Below are 13,933 nucleotides of genomic sequence, written 5' to 3'. Positions count from 1 at the left end.
TTTTGGCTCTAAGCTAGTGGCAGCGTGGAAGTGGAACGGTCGGCTACTTCTGCTTCGACCTGATCAAAACTTAGTTTCCACATTCAAGAGTCAAAAGGGTGACAACTGGTCACGATTTTCTCACTGCCTGGTCCCAACTGGCGTCCTGTGTGGTGTTGACTGAGCGGAGGTGGTCCTTTGGAACCCAGAGATGCCTCCCTGTCCTATAAAATAAAGCGTTTGATCCATGTTTTTATATTGAATGTGATTTGGCCCGCCGGATTCAATAGCCAAGAATCTGGCTGCACTAGCAGTTGGCGCACGCCTTTTCAGCTGTCGTCTTGCACTGTACCATGTGAACCTGCTGCTCCCATTTCTTGATCCTAACATAAGACCCAGCCAAAACTCTAAAATCCCATTTCTTCGTCGACAACGACCGACCCGGCAACAGTCGTCCATTGCCCGAACCCCTCCGAAAGAAGAAATGAACCAAGAAGCAGAAGAAGAGCTCAAGAACTTCATCCTAGTATGGACCTCCGCCCTCGCCGCCCTCGCCTACTCCTACTTCGCCTCCTCCGCCGTCCCCCGCGGCGCCCTCCGCCTCCTCTCCCTCCTCCCCGCCGTCCTCCTCCTCTCCTTCCTCCCCCTCCGCCTCTCCTCCTTCCACCTCGGCGGCCCCACCGTCTTCTTCCTCGTCTGGCTCGCCAACTCCAAGCTCCTCCTCCTCTCCTTCCACCTCGGCCCCCTCGCCGACGCCCCCGGCCTCCTCCACTTCCTCTCCCTCGCCTCCCTCCCCGTCAAGGTCAAGCCGCCGCGTGAAGACAAGAAAGCCCCTGGAAAATCCCCGAAATCCGCTCTCGCTTCGGTCCGACTCGCGGTCAAGGTTTTGATTCTGGTTTCGGTTCTTCGCGCCTACGAGTACAGGCCTCGGTTGCATGAGTACGCGATCCTCGCGCTCTACTGCGTCCACATGTACCTGGAATTGGAGCTCGTCCTCGCGATCTGCGCGGTCCCGGCTAGCGCCGCCCTAGGGCTCGACCTCGAGCGGCAGTTCGACGAGCCCTACCTCGCGACCTCGCTGCAGGACTTCTGGGGCCGTCGGTGGAACCTCATGGTCAGCAGCATACTCCGGTCCACCGTGTACGACCCCGTGCGGCGCCGCCTCGCGCCCCTCGTCGGGGCGAGGCCGGCCTCCCTCCCGGCGACCGTCGCGGCGTTCGCCGTCTCCGGGGTGATGCACGAGGCGATCTACTACTACATCACGCGGGCGAGGCCCACGTGGGAGGTGACGTGGTTCTTCGTGTTCCACGGGATCTGCGTGGCGGCGGAGGTGGCGGCGAAGAGGTGGACGGGCGGGAGGTGGAGGATGCACAGGGCGGCGTCGGGGGTGCTGACGGTGGCGTTCCTGGCGGTGACGGGGGTGCGGTGGTTTTTCCCGCAGCTGACGAGGAATGGCGTGGACGAGAAAGTCATAAGGGAGTGCTACGCGATGTTTGACTTCGTGAAATGCGAAGTAACTCGGTTCGTTTTCCATATAAAAAGCGAATTTGTGTGAGAATTATTGAAGCTGCACGAGAGTTTCTTTTTTCTCCTTTTTCACTTTCTGCTCGAAATTTTGCGGATGCCAATAGCAATTATAGCATGATTATTTCCCTACAAAATAGTGTAGTTAAAAATCAAATCTTCCCCTGTACTTCCCTCTCTCTCCGCCCGAAATCTAGTGGTCGCCGGCGCCCCACAGCCGCCACACCTTTGACCACTGTAGTCACCGGCCACAGCAAGCGTCACGTCGGCGACATGATTTTACCTACATCTACTGTTCTTAGGCATGATTTAAGGCACACTCTCTTATGTCCATCACCTCTGTGTCTTGCGGTGCTTGGTGGTCCCTTGTCAAGCTCGTCGCCGTCGACGGTGACTAGTCTTCAGATTTGGCGATCATGCCTCCAGATCTGGAGGCCCCTCCGCCACTATAATGATGGAGGGTAGGTCGCTTTGGGAGGCCGGGGGCTCAGGGGTGGGGGTGGTTGGAGTTGAGAGATAGAGAGGGAGGGGGAAGAGGTATGGTTGGCGACGACTCGGTCTAATTGGGTGGTAGCTATTGGAGGAAGGTTTGTGTGGGAGGGTTGATCTGATGGGAGGAGGGTTAAGAGAAATCAAACATGTGGCGTGATCTCGTGAACAAGAAAGCGAGCGGATCCATTGAATGAGACGCGCGAATTTACACCCTGAACAATAAAATTGACTCTAATTTGCCTACTTTAAATTCAACTTCATTATTATTCAGTCCAATTCCAACGGAGGAGGGTCCACTAATTAGCAACTCACTTTCGCTTCTACTTCATATGTCCATTGTGCGGAGTTGTGTTTGCTTTCAGGATTATTCTATGGGTAAAAGACTTATTTGCCAACGGATGGACAAAGAGTCGAGAGAGGTAAATTGTGCCGATCGGATAAGTAATGCAATTGAGGCGATAGTTTAAGCTCGGAATAATCTATGCAAACACAGATTATCATTCGAGGATAATCTCTCCCGCTAAGTCATTACCCGATTTCAATGTGTTTCCAAGCAACCAAATGGAATCACGAATTATGGGACAACACTAACCCATACGCTTAAAATTCCAAAGCGCATCCGTAACACGACATGTTCATCTCCTTAAGCCAATTTCCACGTGCCAAGTGGTACGAATCCTCGTACGTTCTCTCAACGACGGCAGCTTTGTTCGGATGATCGAATCCCCTTGAAAATCTCTCCCACAGAATAGGTAGGTGTCCAAGACAATCGAAATCTCCAGAGAGCCCAAGAGCCCAAACACTCACTCTTTTCTGGGCCTGTCCCTGATCTGGCCTGCGCAAGCTTGTTCCTTCCCAGTGCATCTCGATCCCTTTCGTCTGGAGCGCTTAGATTCTGCATCTGCGGGTGATCCTCCCGATCGCCAACCGGAGCTTCGGAAATCCGAGTAAGAATTCTACAGTCCCTCACCTCGTTTCTTGATTCGTTTCTTTAGCTGAATCTCGGGCTCCCTGTGAAAACGGAAGACATCGAGCTCAGGTTCGATTTGTTTTTGGTGCAGAGGATATTTTCTCTCAACGCGATATAGAAATCAATTGTAAACCATGGGATTCGTGGTCACGAGCCTGATTTTTACGGTGATTGGGATTCTTGCGTCCCTCTGCACCAGAGTTCTCTGCAACAGCGGACCATCCACGAATTTGTATGTATCCTCTGCGTTTAGGCTTTTCTTTTTTCTTTTTTGCGAGTGTTCATCTCTTCCTTCGCAAATATTGTGTGTTCTAAGCAAGTCTACTAGGATCTAATTGGTCTAGCTAGTTCGTTCTCTTGCTTCACGAATCGCTGCATTATAAGCAAGAGCAATGCTATTTATATGCACAATTGGCGACTCTTTGGCATTGAAAAGGACCTTATCACATAGCATACTAATTGTATAGACCAGCTCTCTTATAATATGAGCAAGAGTATGTGTTATTTCATGAGTAAATTGATCCTGGGAAGGGATCCCCTCCGCCTCGTCCATTGTCATCATCTAATATCAATTATTAGCTGTCCTTGACTAACTTTTGAATCATTCGATCGGAACGGTAAATAGAATCGCGGGCAAATGGTAATTTTTTTTTTTTTGCGGCTTGCTGAAAACAAATAAAGAAGGTGTCTTCTTGACTGCACGCTTTCACTTCCAGTATTGGACAAATGGCTCTAGCTGCCGTCTTTCACTGGTCACTCTTTGAATTTGGATTTTGTCGTTACTATGGCTGCAACAGCGATAATGTGGCTATATGAATTGGCTGCTCAGTTGTGCGCGCTTTTGTTTGATTTCACGGTTGTTCTATTTTAATGTGAATGCTATGCCATGCACTTCTGAGATTTACAATGCTTCAAGAGCCAGCACCATGCAATTCTTAGTACCTGGTGTAACTTTGCTAGTTGGGGTTTTCCTATCAATGTACACATAATTGATGTCTTGATGCTGCTTTGAGCATTCCTTCTCAGACTCCTGCATAGGGCCTTCAATTAAAGTTGACACTGAATTTGTATCGCAGGTTCCTCATCACATTGGTTATTACAGCTACAGTCTGCTGTTGGATGATGTAAGTTTTGTTGTGATCTGCAGATCTCGTTAGTCTTTCTTTATAATTCATTAACAATGAAATATCTAAATTTCCTTGGTATACTCTTTGAATAAGATTCTTCATTCCAGTGTGTGTTATCCTCGACAAATACATAGATGTTATGCACCAAATGAGAGTGTGTGACTTACATGATGGAATGTTGGTGGTGCTGACTCGGTTTGATTATCTGTACTTCTGTCAATACTTGTGGGATCTCATTCCAGATTTGTGCTGGGTTCTTCCAGTGCCCGTGAATTGTACGTAAAAAAGCTTATGCCAGGGGTTGTCATCTGAGAAACGTTCCATTTGTCAAAGTAAATACATCGAGCGCTATAGTTTATCGCTGGATTCACCGCCCATGACAGTATGTGTGTTGTGTTGTTTGTTATTCACCTGTAGGAAGATCCTAAGTTTTATTCATAGTATGTGACGACGCATGTCCTCGTTTTTTTTTGGCCAAAATGGATCAAGTGAACTAATCACTTTTGCACCCTGACTCTGTCCTGCTTAAGCTGGAATATCCCAACTTCCAATATTTATTGTGAATGATTTCTTGAGATGCATAACTATTAAAATGAAGAGAGCTCTTTCCGGCAAAGAATTATTAGCGCAGGTTGTTGATGTCGAATCGGTGAATTGTAGATATCTTCTACATACATACATACACACGCGCGCGCACATATATCACCACTACGGTAGTGCATGTTGAAGCTGTCAAAGAGGTGAATATGGATATGTAGCTAGGTATATGCATCTGTATGTTCTGTTTTCATCATTTATCACACTTATATTCTACATTTGTTTTGTAGGTGGGCAATTGTATATCTTGCGCAGATGAAACCTCTCATTGTCCCAATTCTGAGTGACGGGGAATGAAGTGCTTCCCGCTTGACTAGTGTTGTAGGTGATGCACCGGCTACTGTATTACATATTTTTAGGCACAAGGACCATTCAATATTTCCTTGGACGAGTATGTAAATAATGTTGGCAGATCCTCTGTTGAGTTCACATGGATTGACTGCCTGAATATCTCAGCCTCGATGTGTTTATATGTTCATATGATATTGATGCAACTTTACCCGTATGTAAGAAGAATAAATACAGATGTTGTACCCATTAACCACGCAGAAGTGTTATGTCCCTTTTTACCACCATGGAGGTATGTCATACTTAATAACGTTTACTTTTTGGGGCTTCTTAATACTTTCATTATGCTGGCTATCGAAAAGTTGATGCATAGTGTCTTCCTACTGGCTACAGTTTTTATACCGCCTTTCTCACGGAACCATAAGTGGGTGTTACCGCTCATACGGATCCCAGCCAGCAAGCAAATAGCCTTCCTAGCAACATGATTATCATAACCGTTATTCGTGATGTGGCTCTCTAGAGATTCAACAAAAGAAAATGACTTGAGGGATTTCGGAAGCCGAGCTCTTATGCTTAAAAGTACTGACAATCTAGGAGGAAGAAAGAGGCAGCACCATACTCCAGGACCTTTTTACATAGAGCAGCTACAGGTCATTACAAATGCCATGGAACAAAAGCTAGACTTTATACTCTGTTGCATCTTTTTCGTGCAGAATCAGTTTGTTCTCGAGTTCAAAACAAATCAACCCGCTTTCTTTTGGTCCCATCCAATGTTGTCCGATCTCACGCGGAAGAGACACAGAGAGTCAAAAACGACTTGCGTGGCGATGAACTTCCCAAAACCAAACGGTCAAGCGACAACACCAGCGAACCACATCAACCTATGTAATCGAGAAATAGGAAGAACATCAATAATGACGTGGCATCAGTGTAACTAGGAGGTCTGGCTTGGATCTTTGGTCGGTGGTTACATCGATAACCTCACCAAATCAGGGATAGTTTCCTATCAATAAGGGCCATTTAGGTTTGTCCTCTAGCATTTCTTAGTTTAATGTGTCAGTGCTCGCAAGCCGCGTCTCTTTATATCTTTATCTTACTTTCTTGTTGTTTTATGTCCAAAGAATGCCGAGATTCACTAGAAATTTCAAATGAAACGGTTTTACCTCTAATTACTTAGAGGTTCCCACGTCAACTTATGTAATTGAGAAGTAGAGAGAACACCGGTAATGACGTGGCATCAAGAGGATCCCACTCAAATCTCGTACCCCATTGCGCTCTCTCTCTCTCGCAGTCCACTTCCCACATATCCACATCCGAAAATCGAAAAGGAAAGGGGAATATGGTGAGAATTTGCTAATTCGCTAAAACCCTAAAAACCTCCCTCGTGCGCTCTTCTGTGCAGGAGGAGAGACCGAGAGAGTGAGAAAAACAATGGCGTCTTCAGTCCAGCTGACCAATCTCAAAGACCTAATCTCGCCGCCCCTCCGCCGCGCCACCATCTCGCATTCCATCCCGAGGGCGAGCTTCTGCTCCAGCGCCGGCCAGAGGAGGAGGTCCCCGTGGAGGCGGAGCCGCGCGAACTCGGCCGGCGCGAGCTGCTCCTTCGTGCCCACGGAGTCGGCCAAGATTAAGGTGGTCGGAGTCGGCGGCGGCGGCAACAATGCCGTCAATCGCATGATCGGAAGTGGCCTGCAGGTGAATCCTCGCTCTCCTTGTCGCGCTTTTGGTGGCTTTCGTATGGAGGTTTTAGCTGGTGCTTTTGCTTCTCCTGGCAATTTCTTGTGGTTCGTGGTCGCGTGTCGTGGTTTTCCTTCATAGTCGTCGTTTGTTGGCCGCATTTGCTGTTTTACTTCTTTTCTCTTAGCAATGGTTCCCTACAGTTTTGGCCATGGTCTTCTGGCTTGAGCTGCATTTGCTGTTTTACCTTGCGATGACCTCCTCTTGACTCAAGTCGTGGAAGTAGCACTAAAGTTCGTGTTGTTCTACTGCTGGTGTGTAGGGTGTCGACTTTTACGCCATAAATACGGATTCTCAGGCATTGCTACAGTCCGCAGCAGAGCACCCCCTACAGATTGGAGAGCTCTTGACTCGTGGATTAGGTCTGCTTCTGTCCCTTTCAACCTGAAGAATTCCTTTTCAGGTTTTGCTGTCCTTTCATTGTGATATATAACATGCATTCTCTGGGTAATTTGTATGGATGTTTTCTTGTACATATAATACAGAGGTACTCATAGATAATAAATGTACAGCTATTGTTATACCGTGATCTGGGCATAACATGGGGTTGCGAATTAAACAGTATCACACACGTAATGATCTTGATGGACTGTTGGTTTTCTAATTGAAATCCATGGTAGAGCTGCAGGTACGGGAGGAAACCCAACTTTGGGAGAGCAGGCAGCGGAGGAATCAAAGGAAGCCATAGCCAATGCTCTTAAAGGGTCAGATCTTGTGTTCATAACAGCCGGTATGGGTGGGGGAACCGGATCTGGCGCTGCTCCGGTTGTTGCCCAGATATCCAAGGAGGCTGGTTATCTCACTGTTGGGGTGGTTACCTATCCTTTCAGCTTTGAAGGACGTAAAAGATCTCTGCAGGTTTGTCTTGCTGTTCTGTCCACTACTGACAGACATTCTTTCTTTTTTAGTCATTGCAGGACATATGTGATAAGTAGATCAATGACGATTTTGGTTTGGTTATTTAGTTTTTGTCTGGGGTATAATGAAAAATAGAGGGAAATGTGGGATGAGAAGAGAGGAGGCCTATGTGGAACATTTCAACCTCTTCTTGTCTGTATCTTTTTTTATTGAAGGTATTTCAAATTGTCAGTATGGAATTCAACAAAATCTTTTTATAGAGAAATGCCCCGGGAAACTGCATGTGCTACTGTTTGGATCTGACCTCTGGAAGATTGCGGAAACCCATTTTATATCTATGGTTAATAGATGCAACAAGGGTAGCCAAATCCATAGCACGTCTTTTAGCTAGAGTAGACTTACAGCTAACAAGTTCTTTGTTGATAATACTCTAGTTTTTGTGAAAGATTCTGTTATTAATAAACTATTTGGGTCTTTTTGTTGTATTTCGTCATCTTATAGATCTATGGACGTTGTTGATTGTTGAGTTCCAATTTTTTGGAGATATATATATATATATATATCATTAAAAGCTGGGTTTGCTCTTCAGCTGATATTTTTTTTTCTCCTTTTTCCAGGCATTAGAGTCTATTGAGAAGTTGCAAAGGAATGTGGACACACTAATAGTGATTCCAAATGATCGTTTGCTTGACATTGCTGATGAGCAGACACCCCTACAGGATGCTTTTCTTCTTGCTGATGATGTCTTACGCCAAGGGGTCCAAGGAATTTCTGATATAATCACGGTGAGTGTTTCATTGAAAAATCAGTCATCATGATGGCGAGCAGTCAGTTGAATCAGTAAATTGTTATCACAAGACACCTGATTGCTGATACACTGAAGAGTTAGCTCATAATAGCCCATAGTGATTTTGGATGGGTCATGAACATCTAGGAGCTCATAGGAGTTTGATCATACTTTTAGAATAGTGTTCTCGCTAGCTGGAGACTGGATGGCACTGTTGCTACCAGGTGGTAGGTCATGGGAATTGATTATTGTGGTCTATGTTTTTTATGACATGTTATGAGCATACATGGTTGATCGTGTGTCTTACATACTCATCACTGATGAGGATTGCTACATTATTACGTACATTGGGTTCTCATTGTACAGCCAAATGGTATGAAATGTCGTGTAATCTGCTCGGAGACAGTAGTGTATTCAAACTTTTCCTGTGTTTCCCATGTGCAGATACCTGGACTTGTAAATGTGGATTTTGCGGATGTAAAGGCAGTCATGAAGGACTCTGGAACTGCAATGCTTGGTGTAGGGGTTTCCTCCAGCAAAAATCGTGCAGAAGAAGCGGCCGAACAAGCTACATTGGCTCCTTTGATTGGATCATCAATTCAATCAGCTACTGGAATTGTCTATAATATCACGGGAGGGAAGGATATAACCTTGCAGGAAGTTAACAGAGTTTCTCAGGTACGAGTTTACAGATTTCACATTTTTCAAAGCAATGCACTCAAGTGTGTTTTTTGGATTACAATGTTGCTAACAAAACTACCTTATTCCCTGAATTTTTGTGTAGTAAATAATCTTAGCCTTGGAAGAACTGGAAAATTTCTTTACTTCACTGAAGTATTTGCTTTTCTGTTGCTTAGAAAAAGTTATTCACCAAACACTCCTCTGAATGATTTAAGTTATATATTTTGAGGTCGACTAGTGAAATATTATGAATTAAATAACTGTTCTCAAGGATTTTACAGAATCTTTCCTTTTGCTGCCTTATGTGGAAGACTGGCATTTTGGAGTCTGAACAATATATATGTTATTTTAAAAGAATTGAAAAAGGAATAATTTCAAATGCCATCGTGAATTTTCGCTTTGATGACGCTTCTCTTTCTTTACAATGAAATTTGCAATTTGCACCGTAAGGTTCTAGACCACACAATTCTTACTGCTCTTGGTGCAATAGAAGCTGTTTGGTCTCTCACTCCTAAACTCAGGCAGTGAGCTTCTTTGCCAAATAATATGTTTTATGTTTTTACTCTGATTAAACCATAGGAAAGTAGTGCCTGGACAAGAGAAAAATCATTGGATTGAGCCAATCTGATTATGTACATTGTCATTATGTTGATGAATAATTGTCAAGTAGTCTCCCTTGCATCTGAAGATGTATAACTGATTGCAAAATTTGGTCAAGGATCGGTAGGTTATAAATTAGAGGATGCAAAGTGTATTTCAAAGTGAAAGTCCAGAGGTTTCTCTCGTACTTCCATCAAATCGTGCAATTGCACTCATTTGGGTTCATCCTTGATAGTCAAGTGGTGATTTGCAACTTAAATTGTTTTTGGGTACTGATGGTCATGTATACATGTTCAGGTGGTGACAAGTTTGGCCGATCCTTCTGCAAACATCATATTTGGTGCCGTTGTCGACGACCGCTATAATGGCGAGATTCACGTGACAATCATTGCGACAGGTTTCTCGCAATCTTTTCAGAAGACGCTTCTCACTGACCCCAAAGCTGCCAAACTAATCGACAAAGTAGCAGCTCAAGAAAACAAGGGCATGCCTCTGCCTCTCAGGACTCCCGCCTCTCCTTCCCCTGTTAATTCCAAGTCTTCTTCGCGAAGGCTCTTCTTCTGATTAGACTAATCTTTATATTCTTTTATTTTGCGTTTTGTGTAATGTTGTGAAGCGCAATTGTGTTACCATGGGAGTTTGCATAGTCCTGTACTTCATTCATCTAATGGTTTCCCGCAAGTTTACAAATTGAAAAAATCTCGAAGTCAGCGGAGGTGTCCCATGTCGACGTCTGATAAATAGTTGATAATTGAGAGGCCACACGTCTATAATAAACTAAAATCAATTCGTACTTTGATTAGCTGGTTTTGAACTTGCCAAATCGACAGCGTGCTGTCATGCTCAAGTCGCTCACGTCTAATGCCATCTCAGCTTATCGCTTCCCGAAGTTGACAATGTTTTCATTAAAATGGTTGAGGAGAAAATTCATGCTCGTGAATCCATTATCTGTTGGAAACATCACGCCCAAAAGATGATGTGCAAGATCGCTCGCATAGACTATTTAAAGACAGTCAGATGGTCAACCAAAACGAGAGGAAAGAGATGAGGATGCGAATAATCATATATCGCTTGTGTCTAGCTGGTCACGCGCGAAATTAAAGCTAAAACCGGTCGTTCATCACATAAGAAGGCTAAGGTTCGGCTCATGTTGAAAAGGACAGGATGTGCACAAGGAAACAGGGAACAGAAAATCCCTGAAAAGAAAATCACATGTTTAATACGTTCGCCAACACAATAGCTTTTTTAAGTCTTCCAAGATTGGGCAAGACAGAGACACAAACGCATTGGATCAACAGGAGCCACTTGTCACGGTTATTATTATCATCTCATATAGCCAAAGTAACAAAACATGAGATATATATTGCTATTATGGCAGAAATTTATAGCCAAGACCACAGAAAAATAATGGATAGAACATCGCGTTTACTGTGGTTAATGTTACAGGTACTTGATTACCAAGTAAATAGCGACCACCAAAATCACAATCGCAATAACTGCTAAAAGCATGCTCATGCAGGTGCAGCTGCCCTTCATGCGCTTGTTCAATATAGCCAAGTTCTTCTGCACCCTCTGTACTCAAAAGAATTGACAAAATATTAGAAGCGGGTTAATATGAATTCCCCTAAATAGATGTTAGGAGTTGAGATCAAAAGCAAAGTCACATTACCATGCATCCATGCACAGCATACACACAGGCAACGAAACAGAAGCAGAAAGGTTTCTGGGTCAACCATATGAGATTCTTATCCTTTCAAGTCTATTGTTCAGCTTTACTAGAATCCATAGCTTCACTAGCTCATAGGCTGGCATTTAATAGGCATGACTCAAAACATTCCCCAACCCATCTGTGCAATGCCTCTCAAAAAAAGAAAAAAAAATACAAAATTTTGATGCGTATGCAATTTGTCTACAAGGGATCAGGAAGGAAATACCCGTAGACGGGTGTCTGTGACATCCACATGCTGGTCCAAACTATCCTGCAAAATCAGAGAACAAGAAACAGCAAATTTCTACTGTCAAATGCAAGGCAATGCAGCTTAATATACTAAAATATATGAAAAAATGAAGCTAAATCTACATGCTGAAACCCATGGAGTACAAAATTCAACAGAAATTACATACAATTAGTCTAGCATGCAAGTCCAGTTCTTCATTAACTGCCAAGGCAATATGTTTTGTACTTATCACCGTCTCCTCAAGCTTTTCAAGACCTTCATCTTGCTCTGATTTCAAGGAAGTTCACAGATAAAGACTTCACTTCTTCAGCAGATAGTCAAAGCATATATATAATGCAATGGAAAGCTAAGATACAATTATTGAGAAAAAGGTCATCCAGAAGTAGCAATTTGCCTTTCATAATTTGACGCTGAAGACCAACAACGCCTTGATTGTCCAAGCCAACAGTTCTGCTCATCGCATCAGCTGGCTTTGCATCTGGACCTAACAAACTATCTCTATTTCGAGAGTTTGACATGTTCAGAGCGGAAGCCATCTGGTCCTTTTTTGTTCTCAAGTTAGAAAGCATGTCTCTGCGCCTATTCATCTCTTTTTCGGATCTAGACAGAAGAAATATCTGTTATTGGAGAATATGACAATGACAAGCACCGCGTAGGTCCTGAGACCTGTGTAACGACTCCCAGATAGGAAATAATCCAATTTACCACTCCATAAAAACTCTAACGACAGGCTTGAGATGGTAAAAAGTTTCATGAGGTCGAATTAAAGGGAGAAAGCTAAAAGTAAAAAGTTCAATGACAGATGCGGCAAACGGCACAAGCCTATTGCACGACAGTTCTCCAGTAAGACCATTCACCAGAAGTGGGATGAAAGATCTATGCAGTCTTAGAAAAGACATCTCATTTTCAGATGTTCAAACTCCCAAAGTACTTGCCCTTTCATTAGTCAAGGGCTAGTGTTTTTGCAGGTCTTAGCCGCCTTATACTTGTAGACCAAACGTCATCATATGTCAATATTACTGAGTCAGTAAGAACTGCATATGCGAAAAAAATGAGAAGAAAACGGGCCTGCTCTCCAAACTTCTGACATGATAATTTAAATGGAAAACTACAGCATAACTAGGGATGCAAGCTCAGTATGCCGGCATCAAGCCATCCAACATACAGAAGGAGAGAAACCAAAGAATAAATAATTGGCGTAAAGCTAAATCCAAACCCAGACAAGCACCACCCCCTTCAGAATCGGAACATAAACCTCATCTGTGCTACTTACATAGGCCGACTGCTGGGCATCTTTGTTAGGACAGACTGCAAACTCTCCAACCTAGTGCCCAGTATCGTTATTTTCCTCCGTATGGAAGACGCGTGACGCTGGTTCTCGGGTCCCGACGAAACCAACTTATCGTGCTCGGAAATCATGCCGCCGATATCATCGGCCAACTTGGCCGCTTCATTGTATTCCTTCATCCACGAGTCCGCAGAATACGCCATTTGCCTAAACAACACAACAAAGGATCAATCAGACAATCCGGCGCATCCCGGGAGCATCACTCGCCCGACAATTATAACCCAGACTCCCTCAAACTCCATATTCTTGCACACAATCCAAAGCCACACATCTTCCCGTCTTAGGGTTTAAGCGACACAGCAAAACAATCAATGAGATTAACCCAACGAATCCAACATCGCAACCCCCTGTGGATTTTTCCAATTCGATCAAAGCCCCACACGAGATCAAACGAATTACACGTTTCCCATCAACGCGATTAGCCCGAAAAGGAACAGACGAAATTACACGAGGCGAATTCTTTCAATCCGACAAAGAATGCCGGATCATCGCTGCGATCTGCAGCTGAAATCGAGCGGATAATCCGAGACAATTGGGCGATAATCACAGAAGAAAAAGGCGTTACCTTTGATCGTAGCTTCGAGGGTCCTGCACTCTGATAAGAATGAGAGGGAATGATAAATATTGAGAAAACGAGGTGGAGGATTGACGCAGGAAGCCACCGTCCACCGGTAACTTTTCTTGTCTTGACCCCGTCGTCGTCGTCGTCTACCTCGCTCCAATTCCTTTATGGAGTACCCGACGAGTTAGGACTCCTTGCCTCGCCACACGACGTCGTTTTTGACAGCTCGATGACGAGTTATTGCTCCTCTTGTAATTCTTTTTTTTTCCTTTTTACCCTGAGCAAATTGTCATCTTTCAAAATTCCCCCCATGCTTTACGAATTCTTTTTTTTTAACCCCCTCTTAGTTGTTCTTTACTTTAATTTACACCACTCAACTACACACCTCCGATCTATCTCAATATATCGCGAAATGTTTAAATTTC

At 44.2% G+C, this 13,933-nt stretch overlaps 4 protein-coding genes across 4 annotated transcripts; 3 read left to right on the top strand and 1 right to left on the bottom strand.

Moving 5' to 3' along the window:
• Positions 1–16: 16 nt before the first annotated feature.
• Positions 17–1,566, top strand: LOC115663504 (long-chain-alcohol O-fatty-acyltransferase-like). The gene has a single exon (XM_030585509.2). It carries the CDS (start codon positions 464–466, stop codon positions 1,532–1,534), a length of 1,071 nt encoding a protein of 356 aa, XP_030441369.2. The 5' UTR covers positions 17–463; the 3' UTR covers positions 1,535–1,566.
• Positions 1,567–2,639: 1,073 nt separating this feature from the next.
• LOC115663522 (V-type proton ATPase subunit e1-like) lies at positions 2,640–5,261 on the top strand. The gene is made up of 4 exons (XM_056307951.1): positions 2,640–2,942; positions 3,059–3,197; positions 4,042–4,089; positions 4,920–5,261. The coding sequence occupies exons 2-4, from the start codon at positions 3,100–3,102 to the stop codon at positions 4,984–4,986; spliced, it is 213 nt and encodes a 70-aa protein (XP_056163926.1). The 5' UTR covers positions 2,640–2,942; positions 3,059–3,099; the 3' UTR covers positions 4,987–5,261.
• A 1,018-nt stretch (positions 5,262–6,279) lies between these two features.
• On the top strand, positions 6,280–10,303 carry LOC115664463 (cell division protein FtsZ homolog 1, chloroplastic). The gene is made up of 6 exons (XM_030586396.2): positions 6,280–6,672; positions 6,977–7,076; positions 7,343–7,572; positions 8,190–8,357; positions 8,804–9,037; positions 9,938–10,303. The coding sequence occupies exons 1-6, from the start codon at positions 6,409–6,411 to the stop codon at positions 10,202–10,204; spliced, it is 1,263 nt and encodes a 420-aa protein (XP_030442256.1). The 5' UTR covers positions 6,280–6,408; the 3' UTR covers positions 10,205–10,303.
• Positions 10,304–10,982: 679 nt separating this feature from the next.
• LOC115664474 (syntaxin-51-like) lies at positions 10,983–13,672 on the bottom strand. The gene is made up of 6 exons (XM_030586405.2): positions 13,512–13,672; positions 12,872–13,093; positions 11,993–12,198; positions 11,765–11,865; positions 11,575–11,619; positions 10,983–11,212 (listed from the first exon to the last, which is right to left on the bottom strand). The coding sequence occupies exons 2-6, from the start codon at positions 13,087–13,089 to the stop codon at positions 11,081–11,083; spliced, it is 702 nt and encodes a 233-aa protein (XP_030442265.1). The 5' UTR covers positions 13,090–13,093; positions 13,512–13,672; the 3' UTR covers positions 10,983–11,080.
• Positions 13,673–13,933: the final 261 nt, after the last annotated feature.

This window comes from Syzygium oleosum, unplaced genomic scaffold (assembly GCF_021117445.2).
Source record: "Syzygium oleosum isolate NSW1041296 unplaced genomic scaffold, Sole_v2.1 Sole_v2.64, whole genome shotgun sequence".
Classification (NCBI taxonomy): Eukaryota; Viridiplantae; Streptophyta; class Magnoliopsida; order Myrtales; family Myrtaceae; genus Syzygium; species Syzygium oleosum.
The sequence above is the reverse complement of the archived record's forward strand: the minus strand, read 5'-3'. Positions and strand labels throughout refer to the sequence as shown.